This window comes from Ascaphus truei, chromosome 8 (genome assembly GCF_040206685.1).
Source record: "Ascaphus truei isolate aAscTru1 chromosome 8, aAscTru1.hap1, whole genome shotgun sequence".
In the NCBI taxonomy this organism is placed as follows: domain Eukaryota; kingdom Metazoa; phylum Chordata; class Amphibia; order Anura; family Ascaphidae; genus Ascaphus; species Ascaphus truei.
Genome location: NC_134490.1, coordinates 78,744,282 through 78,758,614, shown reverse-complemented (window position 1 = coordinate 78,758,614; position 14,333 = coordinate 78,744,282). Strand labels below are relative to the sequence as shown.

The 14,333-nt window shown below is 40.4% G+C and overlaps 2 protein-coding genes across 3 annotated transcripts in view; one reads left to right on the top strand and one right to left on the bottom strand.

Moving 5' to 3' along the window:
• RBP4 (retinol binding protein 4) overlaps positions 1-14,333 on the top strand; it is a 534,850-nt gene that overhangs the window by 319,327 nt on the left and 201,190 nt on the right. The gene's annotated exons all lie outside the window — the stretch shown is intronic.
• Positions 1-14,333, bottom strand: part of LGI1 (leucine rich glioma inactivated 1) — a 51,059-nt gene that overhangs the window by 23,640 nt on the left and 13,086 nt on the right. Inside the window, exons 3-4 of one of the 2 annotated variants that reach the window (XM_075612818.1) lie at positions 10,329-10,400; positions 8,273-8,344 (exon numbers count right to left, since the gene is read on the bottom strand). In XM_075612818.1, coding sequence (XP_075468933.1) covers positions 8,273-8,344; positions 10,329-10,400 — 144 coding nt within the window. The remainder of the gene's footprint in view (positions 1-8,272; positions 8,345-10,328; positions 10,401-14,333) is intronic. The other variant, XM_075612819.1, reaches the window with a different exon arrangement.

Here is a 14,333-nt window from a genome sequence, read left to right as displayed (position 1 = left end):
TCAATACCATCCTTGTGGGGGATGTTGCTGTAAAGGGATTCTACATCCATGGTAACTAGCAGTGTGCCTCCACAAACCCTACAAATACTACAGATACATTGATGACCTGTTTATAATATGGACAGATGGTGAAGAAAACCTAAAACAATTCCACGAGTTCCTGAACTCATTCCATCCATCAATTAAACTCAAAATGGATTATTCGGCAAACCTAGTAAACTTTCTAGATACAACAGTAACACTGAAAGATGGGAAACTACACACATCTGTATACAAGAAACCTACTGACAGATGCAGTTACCTCCACAACTCCAGCTTCCATCCCACTCATACAAAGCAAAGTATCATACACAGCCAGGCTTTAAGATACCACCGCATATGCTCTGACACTGAAGACAGAAACAGGCATCTCACAACCCTGACCGAATCGTTCAGACAGAAGGGATACAAACCAAAGACCATTGCCAAAACTATTACATCTGCAATAAAAGCCCCACGAGAACACCTGCTACAATACAGACAGAAAGAACCTACCACACGCATACCATTAGTGACCACATACAGTACAACCCTACCCTAGAGGGTATACGAAAAATAATCAAAGATCTGCAACCCATGCTGACAGAGGATGCGACATTAAAAGAAATCTTTCCCAAACCTCCCATTCTTGCATTCCGGCAACCACCAAACCTCAAACAGAAATTAGTCACCAGAAAACTTCGCAACGATTTTAAAGACATGGATAATGGCACAAAACCGTGCAGCAACAAACACTGCAAACTCTGCAAACATATTTGCCAGGATCCCACAGCCAGTCACAACCATAGAACATTCAATGTTAAAGGATCATACAGCTGCACATCTAGGAATTTAGTGTATATGATTCAGTGCAACAAATGTGACCAAGGTTGCTACATTGGGGAAACCAGCCAAAAACTACAAGGAAGAATGAATATGCCCAGACACTCTATACTCCATCACGAAGAAGGAAGATACTGCTCACCTGTGGGACATCACTTCTCACAACCAGATCATTCCATAAATGATCTAAAAATCAAAATCCTCAATGGAATGTTTAAAAGCACCCAAGAACGGAAAACATTTGAACTCAGAATGATAAGACTCTTTGACACCAAAACCAAAGGACTTAATGCGGACATGGGTTTTCTCACACCCTATCAAAATTGCTTGTAATCATCCTGCTTGCCTCTATTCTTATCCACACTTTCTCTCTCCCCCCCCCCCAGTATCCCTCCCCCTCCCCACCCCCACCTTTCTTTGACACTATCCCCTGGCTTCAAACACTTAACACCCTACCTTATCTACAGTAAATATCTGTTGTTTTTTTTTAGCCGTAGATTCCTTTGTATATCAGTATTGCTTGACCTGAAGAAGAGAGGATAACTCTCGAAAGCTTGTCCTATGACATAAATTGTTAGTCCAATAAAAAAGGTATCACCGAACACTGAAGAACTCATTTATTCTGCACTATATATATATATATATATATATATATATATATATATATATATATATATATATATATGCAAATACAACTGTATGCTCATCTGCATGTCTTAGGCAGGTCTGCAACCCCGCCTTTCCCCATTATCACCCAGCATACAGCACTTCCACTGCAGCAAGGGATTCTGGGAAATGACATGCAAATGAGCACACAGTGTCACTTTTTGCCTCAAAAACCATTTTTAACATGGTTCCCTATATATATATATATATAGTAGATGGTGCAGAACAATAGGCACTCCGTCTGGTGGAAACAATGTGGGTGCAAATCCTGTATGGTATAAAATAGGCAATACGATACCGTTTGAAGACGAATATCAGAGGCAGCACTCCAGGTAAGTGGTCAAAAGAAATTTGTATTAACAAGACATCTTATCCAATGTTTCGGTCCTCGTGCGGAACCTTTCTCACATCACCTTGAGAAAGGTCCCGCACGAGGACCAAAAACGTTGGATAAGATGTCTTGTTAATACAAATTTCTTTTGACCACTTACCTGGAGTGCTGCCTCTGATATTCATCTTCAAACGGTATCGTATTGCATATATATATATATATATATATATATATATATATATATATATATATACACCAGTATAAATCCGTAAATCAGTATATAATCAGTAAATAAGAAAAAATGAAGGCACACACTGATCTTTAACAAACTTGTAGATGTTTTATTTGGACAATCACTGTTTCAATCCACACAGGGACCTTCCTTAAGATATCATATGGCCACAGGTGGCCTCTGCAGTATATCATTGTCCACCACTGCTAAATGTAATCTATCAAAACCTCTCATATTAACAGGTACGTTTCACAATCTACAAATCTTCTCCGGGACCAACACAGCTACTGGAACTTTGCATTAAATCTGGCATGTTGTGTGTTTTACAACAAACACAACGGTGCTTCTCTGAGCCACCATGTGGTGGAGCCAATGCTTACTACAAATGCTTCTTTACAATCGTAGATCAAAGCTGTGCTAATGTTGTAACAGGTTTACAGTTTCAGCATTACAGGTATGTACAGTAAATAAGCATGTATACATGCTTTGTGCAATGCAAATCTGAGTATATGTCTGTATACATGCTTTGAGCAATGCAAATCTGAGTATATGTCTGTATACATGCTTTGTGCAATGCAAATCTGAGTAAACGTCTGTGTACAATGCAAATCTGAGTATATGTCTGTATACTGTACGTCTGTGTACAATGCAAATCTGAGTATATGTCTGTATACATGCTTTGTACAATGCAAATCTGAGTATATGTCTGTATACATGCTTTGTACAATGCAAATCTGAGTATATGTCTGTATACGTCTGTGTACAATGCAAATCTGAGTATATGTCTGTATACATCTGTGTACAATGCAAATCTGAGTATATGTCTGTATACATGCTTTGTACAATGCAAATCTGAGTATATGTCTGTATACGTCTGTGTACAATTCATATCTGAGTATATGTCTGTATACGTCTGTGTACAATGCAAATCTGAGTATATGTCTGTATACATCTGTGTACAATGCAAATCTGAGTATATGTCTGTATACATGCTTTGTACAATGCAAATCTGAGTATATGTCTGTATACGTCTGTGTACAATGCATATCTGAGTATATGTCTGTATACGTCTGTGTACAATGCAAATCTGAGTATATGTCTGTATACGTCTGTGTACAATGCAAATCTGAGTATATGTCTGTATACGTCTGTGTACAATGCAAATCTGAGTATATGTCTGTATACGTCTGTGTACAATGCAAATCTGAGTATATGTCTGTATACGTCTGTGTACAATGCAAATCTGAGTATATAAAAGTGACTGTATTGCGCTTTACTATTTTAGGGAGGCCTTGTGGAAAAGTGCAAAGTAACTGTCACTACCATGGATCTTAATCACTACAGATGCCTGCGGAATACACGCACAAGGCCAACAAGACACGCAAAAGCCCCGTATTACACATACAATCTTTATCAAAATACATCAAATCCAGCAAACGTCTGGAAGTTCACCAACAATATATTCCAGCCTTCTAGTCATCAACATCCATCTAATATTACAAAGGATGATACTAATCTGACAAATCCCTCTGACATTGCAAACGCATTCAATGAATACTTTGTGGGGTGTGTTACTTTTCTATTATCAAAGCGCAACCTGAACTACAAACATGATGTTCAACTTGGGATCGGGTAGTTCCCAACATGTGTCCATCTCCGGCTCTAACTCCAACCCCTTGGATATCACCGTTGCTGTCCCGCAAGGCTTTGTTTTGGGGCCCCTTCTCTTTTCAGTGTTCATTAATGATCTTCCCACAGCTTGTAAGGGAGCTTCAATACACATGTATGCAGATGACACAATCTTGACAGACAATCAGTGTCTATCCAAATTTGTTTACAAACTATTTGTCCTGTCTGACTTCCCTCCATGTTATAGGTTAGGGATGTGGTATTTTATACCTTTGTCTTCTGTGTACTGAAGGTTACAGTCTTTGCTGCCACAAGGGCTCACAACAGTAGCGGAACTACTATATGTGCAGCCACCTTTAGGGGCCCACCCTCCACACTTGGAAGCACTGTTACTGTAATTACTTTAGCAGCCTGATCAGCGTTCCGGCATTACTAGAGGCTCCCCTCACCACACCCTCTCCCTGGCCTTACCTGGTGGTAGCGGCGGTGGAGGGAGCCCACCCAGGTGGTTCTAACGCGGAAGTTAGGCCCCACCAGAAGTCGAGCACAACTTCCGCAATCACTGCCTGGATGGGTTCTCTCCGTTGCTTCCACCTAAGGACCCGCTGCAGAGGTAGGGCCCTGGGGGAAGAGGGGGCTCCATTTTTTACTTGCACCGGGACACACCGGTGATTAGCTCCGCCCCTGGCTCCCAACACATGCCAATCTGGCAGAGAAAGTGGTTATTAAAGATGTTTAACCCTTTATAGGTTTGTGGTTCATATAATAACCACCTGCTTACTTTAAGTTTGAATGTGGTCATTATATGAACCAAGCAATAGTTTTACCTTATAAAGGGTCAATTCAGTATCTGTGCATGTATGACAAAACATATTCTCTTGCATTCTACTTTACTTGTCTTTTCTATAAGGACTGTCTAAAAATGTTTCTCTGGGTATATAAAATACCAATTTGACTTCATTTAACTCTCACTAATAATCTAAACAGTGGGGTAACTTGGATATATCTGCATTATTTAGTGAGCAGCATGTTCAAAAAGGGTATGGGAGAGGTGGTGCAAAAAATAAGGGGGATAAAAACATTAACAGCAGTGGAAGGAATGAAAGGACATCAACAGTATACTGGCCCTGTAAATGGCTTACTCAAATGTGTTCTGGAGCTGGCACTACAATAGAAGGGAATTACCCAATGAACACTAGCAGGTTGAAGTCTCAAACAATTGACACCCTTGTCAAGACAAACGTGGGAACAACAAATTCTGCATATAGAGGTTTGTGGGTGTAAAACTCAAGCTTACTAAAACATTCCACTGTCTATTGTAGCTGTAATATAAACCCACATACACATTTCATGCCTCCCAGGAAATCATATGTTACTAGTTAGTGTGGTGGTTGTTGAGGATTATGTTTTTGAGGCACAAACGTTTTTTAAAACATATATGTAATCTCCACTGTCATCACATGAAAGAATGATATTACAAATCAATACTGGGTTAGATCCTAGACAGTTTGGAACATAGAAACGTGGAAATGTTACTATTTGATTCCCTAATCACCTGCAACCAGAATTGGAACAACTAATACCCAACAACCCACATGCTTCCCAAAATCGACAAACCAGGAAACCCTGGCAGATCAATTATATCAGGTATGGATACACTCACTGAACAAATATCAGGCCCAGTGAAGAATATTCTCAAACCACAGGTCACAAACACCAACAGCTTCATACAAGATACCACAGATGTTCTCAATAAATTTAACATCAAAGCACCACCATCCAACACACTAGTAGTTACAATGGGTGTAGAATCCCTGTACAGTAACATACCCCACACGGATGGGACTGAGGCATGCTTGCAATTCCTTGCAACATCTCCCCTGGGTCAGAAATACAGCGCTGAAGTAATTACCAAACTGATAGAATACATCCTCACACACAACTACTTCAGCTTCAGCAAGGAAATGTACCTACAACTAATGGGGACTGCAATGGGCACCAGGATGGCACCGCAATATGCCAATCTTTTTATGGCAAATCTTCAATAGAGATTCCTAACCACATGCCTCCACAAACCTTACAGATATCATAGATACATTTTTGATCTGTTTATATTATGGACAGTGTGAAAAAAATCTAAAACAATTTTACAAGTTCATCAATTCATTCTATCCATCTATTAAGCTCAAAATAGATTATTCGGCAAACCTAGTCAACTTTTTAGATACAACAGGAACACTGAAGAATGGCAAACTACACACATCTGTATACAAGAAACTCACAACCCTGACTGAATTATTCAGACAGAAGGGATACAAGCCAAAGACTATTGCCACAACAACCACATCTGCACTAAAAGCCCCACGAGAACACCTGCTCCAATAAAAAAAAGAAACAACCACACGCATACCACTAGTGGCCACATACAACCCTGCCCAAAAGGAAATGCAGAAAACAATCAAAGATCTGCAAACAATGCTGATAGGGGATGAAACTTTAAAAGACATTTTCCCCAAACATCCCATCCTTGCATTCTGGCAACTGCCAAACCTCAGAGAGAAGTTAGTCAGCAGAAAACTTCACAACGAACTCAAGGATGCTGAGAATGGCACAAGACCATGCAACATCACACACTGCAACCTCTGCACACATGTATGCCAAGAGCCCATATTCACTCACAAACATAGAACATTCAATGCTAAAGGATCATTTTGCTGCACATCCAGCAATGTGGTATATATGATTCAATGCAGCAACTGTGACCAAGGATGCTACATTGGTGACACCAGCCAAAAACCTCAATTACGAATTAACCTACAGACACACAATAACACACCATGAAGAAGGAAGATACTGCACTCCAGTGGGACACCGCTTCTCACAGTGAGATCATTCTATAAATGATTTAAAAATCCAAATCCTCAATGGACTGTTTAAATGCACTCAAGGACGGAAAACATTTGAACTGAAAATGATGATGCTCTTTGGCACTAAAACAAGAGGACTTCATGCTGATATGAGGTTTCTTCCAAACTATCAGGATGTTGTGTAATGTTTCTCCCTGCCACCCTGTTCCTTTTACATTTCAAATCCTCCCCTGCATCCCCACCCCTCCTCACTCTGTTGATGGACGGATGTTTCTTCGTGTGCTAACATTTCTAACTATCCCTTTCATACATGTATTGCCCCGTCTGTTTATTTACCACCCCCTCTGCCATGACTTCTCCACATCTTTTCTTAGACTATCTGGATTTTACATCTGTGTTAAACGCATGGAATCTGTGCACATCAGTATTGATCTGAGAAAGAGAGAACTCTCTTAAGTTTGTCTTACAATATCAATTGTTAGTCCAAATAAAAAAGGTATCACCTAATACTGAAGTACTCTTTTACTCTGCACTATTTGATACTCAGACGGTTACGTAGTTTGATCTTTTTTGGCTCTTTAAAAGTAACTGTGCAAATTTAGCTGAATTAAAAGCTTGCAAGAACTGCAGTCTTTGACATGATAACCATGGCAATCCAATTACAAGTTTCACATTTAAATAATTAACAGATTAAAAACTCCCCAGAGTCCATCCTTACACCTACTCAAAGTGTCACCTTGCTGTCTGGCACAGTATATTTCACACTCTTCAGTCTTTTCTACAGAAAAGGTTATGCTTGATTTGCTTGGGATTAAAATAATTTACAGATGCATTGTCCAGCAGTACTAGTTTAAATTGACATAATCTCCCCCTTGCCAAACCATGTGCCCCTCAGGGGATAGTCCCTAAATTGCTGAAAGGAACGACATCAGAACTCTTCAACTGGTGGCCTTGAAGTGTCCCTTAGACTCTGTGCTCTTGCTAATTTCATACTAGTTGATTGGGTGGGTAAGTGTCGCTTTTCACACGGAATCTTGTAAATGAAGGTAATGTACTGTATATATATAGTTAAATTATGGTGTGAAAAAAAGTGACAAAAACCCTCCACAGTAAAGCATATAGAAAATGGAAATATAACTGTATGCTCATTTGCATGTCTTAGACAGGTTTGCAACCCTGCCTTTCACCATTATCACCCAGCATACAGCACTTCCACTGCAGCAAGGGATTCTGGGAAATGACATGCAAATGAGCACACAGTGCCACCTTTTGCTTCAAAACCATTTAACATGGTTTCCCTATAGGCTTAAGCTTGTTGCATTTCACAGCTTTGAGCACAGCCTGGGTTAAGATGCATAGCCAGTAAACCTACACACAGACAGCCGTTTCGACCTTAATGGGTCTCATCAGTGTGGGGTTGGTTATACTGGCACATAGATATATGGTACAGACATTATAAATACGTGAACATTGTTTAAATATAGTCATTTTAAAATCTGCATCTAAAATGATATTGCACTAAGCTTGTTGCCCTTTTACTTCTACATGTTTTCTAGAACCAGTTGAAGATCCCTAACTACAATTTCTTACTGCGCATGGTACCACAGGCCCTCCTGTAGTCAATGGATCAATAGAAGATAGATGGGTCATTGCATTACCTGTAAACTCATATAACACTATACTTACAGGTGAATCAACAATTTCAATCCTCGAAAAGCATTTCTTGAAATGGACTTGATTTTGTTGTTCTCTATAAATCTGAAAAAGAACGAAGCAGAATGTTTTCACAACCGTTTGCAAAGTTAGAAAGAAAGGCATATTAATGCAAATATCATTGGAACCTTTAAATAGGGACTTTGCCCTAATTAGGGTCATTTACCAAGGTTTTGATCAAAACAGATTTACCAACAAGATTGTTTTGTGGGTTTTATTTGGTAAATTCTGCATTTTCTTTCTCTCCTGAACAAAATATATTCAACTTTTTCCTCCTGAAAAAAATATAATCACCCCTATAGTATCATTAAGGGCCATATTTACTAAATGCTGCTAAGTCATAAAATACCGGTCGGTAAGACACCTTACGGCCTATTCAGTTGAAGGTGTCTTATAGTTTGACCCCTATATGTGTTAGTGTGTTAAAGCATTCAATCAAGTAACACTTTAGAAAAAGGTTGAACCCAACAGGCATATTTCATTTTTAGAACTAAAACGACTATATTATTTCACATCTCATTTTAACTTTTGTTCCATTATTGACAATAACTCCAACAGATTTTTAAGGTAAGGTTTTAAAACCATTCTTCAAAGGGCCACATAGTAAACACTTAGGGTGGTGAAATTACGGGGGCATGCAAGGAACCCGGGATCATGTAAGGAACTCGGGATCACGTAAGGAATCCGGGATCACGTAAGGAACTCGGGATCACGTAAGGAATCCGGGATCACGTAAGGAGCCCGGGATCACGTAAGGAGCCCGGGATCACGTAAGGAACCCGGGATCATGTAAGGAACTCGGGATCATGCAAGGAATCCGGGATCACGTAAGGAGCCCGGGATCACGTAAGGAGCCCGGGATCATGTAAGTAACTGGGGATCATGCAAGGAACCCGGGATCATGTAAGGAACTCGGGATCATGCAAGGAATCCGGGATCACGTAAGGAGCCCGGGATCACGTAAGGAGCCCGGGATCACGTAAGGAACCCGGGATCATGTAAGGAACTCGGGATCATGCAAGGAATCCGGGATCACGTAAGGAGCCCGGGATCACGTAAGGAGCCCGGGATCATGTAAGTAACTGGGGATCATGCAAGGAATCCGGGATCATGTAAGGAACCCAGGATCACGTAAGGAACCCGGGATCACGTAAGGAACCCGGGATCACGTAAGGAACCCGGGATCACGTAATGAACCCGGGATCACGTAAGGAACCCGGGATCACGCAAGGAACCCGGGATCACGTAAGGAACCCGGGATCACGCAAGGAACCCGGGATCACGTAAGGAACCCGGGATCATATAAGGAACCCGGGATTATGCAATTCATACTAGACTTGCTAGAGGCGCAATCAGAATCTCTGATTGGGGGCAGTGTTTACCTGCCATCCCCATTAACATAGCGTCATCATGTGATGCAGTGTCATCATGACGTCACTGTGTCACATAGTAGCACGTTGCCATGGGACGTCACTGCATCACAAGACAGCTCATTGTCATGGCAATGCATCCCCATGTGACATCGCGTCACCATGACGACACAACGTCACATGACGTCGATGAGGATGGCTGCTCTGTAGCAGAGGTCCTGCTCTCTCCCCCGGCAATCAGCTCATTGCTGTGGGGAAGTGCGCAGAGCCTCTGCAAGCGCAATACCAATTCTGGGGTATGCAAACGCACCCTTGCACCCCCCATGGTTGCACTACTGAGTCTTGCTACAGTATAATTTCAATGAGACAGCAATTAGGCAGGATCTGTAGCAGCGGATATTAACAGTGTTGCCCACTTTAATGATCTCTGCAAATACATTTTGAATTACTTAAGGATTCACAATGACTTGTGCTCAATATAAGAAGAAGCAGTGAGTGAGAAGTGGTGTATATTATTTTTAATTGGTACAGTGGATTCAATTACTATGTATACTACTTACATAGTCCCATGTGTTAAGGGGCTACTGGGAATGGGGGTGCTGTACAAACGAGCGATGATGATGATGATGATAATAATAATATTTTGTGCATATACTTACAAGTACTCTAGGTGAGGAAGACCAGTAAAAGCATCATCACTAATAGCATCAAAAGCGTTTGAAGTGAACAGTCTGCATAAGCATAATATATAACAATTAGGGTAACAAAGAGAAAGGGAAAATAACGGAATTAATCAATTAATGAATTAATGTGCTTAAAGAAGCAGTTACCACTACAGATTATTTTACCCTGCTTATTTTTTTCTTGGCGTCTCTGGACCACGTTAATTTCAGCTCTGGAGACCCCCTGTTTCACGAGCTATTTACCGGAGAGGGTGCCGCTAGTTCCTCCCTTCCGAGGGAACCAATGTGGAGCTTTAAATATCCAGGATCACGCAAGCCAATAGGAAGCTGAAACATCATCTGTTGCGGCACCCTATTGGCCCATGTGACACGGGGAGATTTGTACAAGCAGGAAGTAATGGTAGCAACTTCCCTCGTTAAGTATCTCGGAAACCTGGAGGCCAGAGAGATGAAAATTAGGTGGTTCGGCGCCTCTGCTTCCCACTCATGTTTTTAAAAAAAAGTATGATCCAACTTGGAATGTCCCTTTTAACGGGATTAATATCATATATTGCGTTCAGTTATCATGCTACCAGGCTGGAGGATAATGTTAATAGTGGCATTTATAACATACATATTTTCATATACATATATCTGTATATTGCATCCATTTTGCAGTGCTTTCATTAGCAAGCAATTGTAGAATTTGTTATACAGAACAAAAGGACGAGTTATCTAGAAGACAATATTAAAATTGTAAAAGAGTATAGCAATTTTAGAGTCCTGTATTCATTTTGCTGTACTATTTTTGGGTCAACTAAAGCAGCAGTTCAATGAATAATATCTATTCTACATATATTTTTAACTTACCATAATAAGGAGTTACCCCTGAAGAAGGGGCGCTACTGTCCTTGCCCCCCAGTTAAGGAGATATTTGCTTGTGATACGCTGGTACGTTCAAGAAATACAACTGACGCCAGCCAATAAATTAAGGAAATTTATGAAGTTTCTGTAATGTACAGCATTCCCTCATTCATTGGCTGGTGCAGCCACTGCTTTAAAAAAATGCTAAAACTAGGTACTCCAGAACCAAGGAGATCCTAGCGGTGGGTCCAGCACAGAGCTAACCCAGGAGGACCCCTGGGAGGGGAGAATATTACTGCTTTTAATAACCAGATCATAGCCACCGTTTATCTGGTCCGTCCTAGAAACTTGAATCGCTCATATCAAGGTTGGTAAATAGCCGTCTTGCAAAGTAGTCAATCATTCTGGCTACATTTCTGCTTGATAATTACACCCCATTGCACCCTTCCCAGGGAGCATCAATAAGGTGAGGAAATCAAAAGGACATGAACAAATATCAGTCAAACCAGTTGCCACTTTGCACAAACATGTAAAGTCTTTCATATAATCCTTGTTTTCCAGAAATAACATTTTAAAGCAGCAGTCAGTGCTAATCGACATTTTTTGTTTTTGCTCTTTATCTTTTCTCTTCTCGCCCTTTCCAATGCCGTTGTTATTTTTTTAATCTGATTCTCCGGAAGGGAGATGTAACGCGCTTCAAGTATTAAGTGTCAGGGAGGCTAGAATAGAGATCTTCCCAGAAGCCCATTGCAGTATAAAGGTTACCATAATCAGAAGTTAGAGCAGGGGTGGCCAACTCCAGTCCTCAAGAGCTACCAACACCTTCAGCACATGTGGCTAAATCAGTGGCTCAGTCGAAGATATCCTGAACCCCTGACCTGTTGGTAGCTCTTGAGGACTGGAGTTGGCTACCCCTGAGCTTAAGTTTAGGAAAATCATGTTTAATTGTTGCAGGGTACATGCAACCACACACGCGGGTTCTCTTGATAAGGCTTATTTATTGAGCCTTAAAAACATACAGCACACAAAAACACAATAGCTTCTCTTCAGCAGACAAAAACAAAATAGCTTCTCTTCAGCAGACAAAAACAAAATAGCTTCTCTTCAGCATAGAAAACAAGGCAGCTTCTCTTCAGCATGCAGGACACAGACAGTTATCACACATGTACTTTGAAAAACAGACCTTATATCAGTAATCTCTTCAGTATATCAGTCCTGTCTCCTGACCAGCTAGCTTGTATATGTGTACAGCCTGGGGGTTTTAAAACATCTTGATTATGCAGCTGGGGTCAGACTAATTAAGCAGCCCTTCTAAACTGAAACTTAACCTCCTCACTGCTGCACTGCAAGCCTAAACATAGGTTTGCCAGGTATATGGCTGGTGACGTTCATTCATCCTGTCACATTAATACTAAAAAAAAACATTCAACAAAAGAGCAGGACATGCCCCGGAGGCAATATAATAACTTTATATGAGTTACACTCATATAGGCTTCTGGGTAGGATTTCTGCTTTAAGCTCAGTAGACCATTGACCGTTTATTGTCTTTCCTTTTTGATAATACTTTACCTCCAAAACAATAAACTCGTTCACACTCCATTTAACATTGATTTACATTCCAATATAATTGTTGCAAGTGACAAAATGTTTATTCGATTTCAGGACGTTTTGTAGACTTATGAAATATTTGTGTGGTGTTATGTGAATGATACATATTAGTTAAAGGATAATAAGCAACGTACGCCAACGTGAAGGACAACTGATGTCATACCATCCAGGGTAGCAACTCAACCATTGTGGATGTGAAATACAACGTATGCACGAAAAATGTCTCTCTTTAGAGCCTTAATGCAGATAGAAGATAAGGTCCATTTCCACACCATGCAAAAAAAGCTGTATAGTAACAGGAATAGTAAACACCAGATGGTAGGCAGGGCAGATTGAACTAAACTTGTTCCTGGTCATCTCCAGATTGGGCCATATCTCAAATGTGGTGCAAATGACAGCAGACCTTCACAATCGTTGACAATTTGCTGGTGTTTCTCTAACATGGAAAACTTCCTTGCATACAAATGACTAAAAGGAGGTATATTTTCCAGAGTTTGCCTGGTGCAACAATTCAAAAAGTTTCCCACCCTAACTCCTCCCTGCTCATTTTGTTTACGAGGATGGGAAGTAGTAGGTCAGTGGAGCTGATGGGGAAGGTTTACATTGTGTCTCCCCTGGGGGGGACTGGAATGTGCTACCTTCACTGGAAAGTATCCTTAAAGTTGAAAATAGCACTTTTGAGCTCAGGGGACCCCCTGCTTACCATCATTGTAAAAAAATAAAAAGGGGGATGGTTAAAAACTGCTGCTTAAAGAGCAATTTAGAATAAAAAGTGACTCATCTTGTCTTGTCTCGTTAAACCATTGTTTGTTGGAATATTGATCACACCAGAGTTCAACTTGTTCCCATATGGAACTGCATCTTTCCAATATGGGTCACTCAAATTATAGTATGATGGGGTATTTATTTGTAATAATTTTTTTTCTAAATCACAAATTAAGAACAAAAATACCAATATGATCTCCCCTCGGCACCTTTATCCCTAGAGTTACTGCTTTTCAGTCTGTTGGAGTGAGAGCATTAATTAAACATGTATCTTGCTCATAAGAAACCACACAAACTGAGGTTTCTAACGAATTCTGAGCTTGCGTGTACTGATCTGTGTGACTGGTTGATTTCAAGTGCTAGTTGTATTAAATGTGCAGTTAGAACCAGAAGGAAATGGAAGTGTTATGTATACTAGCAGGGGTGGCTGAATTTGGGGAGTGTGCAATAGGTTAATTTATTTTCAAAGTGTGTGGTAATTGAAAGCCTGTAACTTTTTATTTTTCTCCTGTCTGAGCCAGCAGTCGGTCTGGCTAGTTGATTTCTAACCTAACACACCTGGTGGGTTTCTCTATTTAAACAGAGGTTTCTAAAGAATTCTGAACTTGCGTGTACTGATCTGTGTGACTCGTTGATTTCAAGGGCTGGTTGTATTAAGTGTGCAGTGAGAACCAGATATATTTTAAAGCCCTATCATGATTGGCTGGCAAAGCCATCCAATCAAAAGATATGAACATCTGGTTGATCATTAGACCAACCAGAACA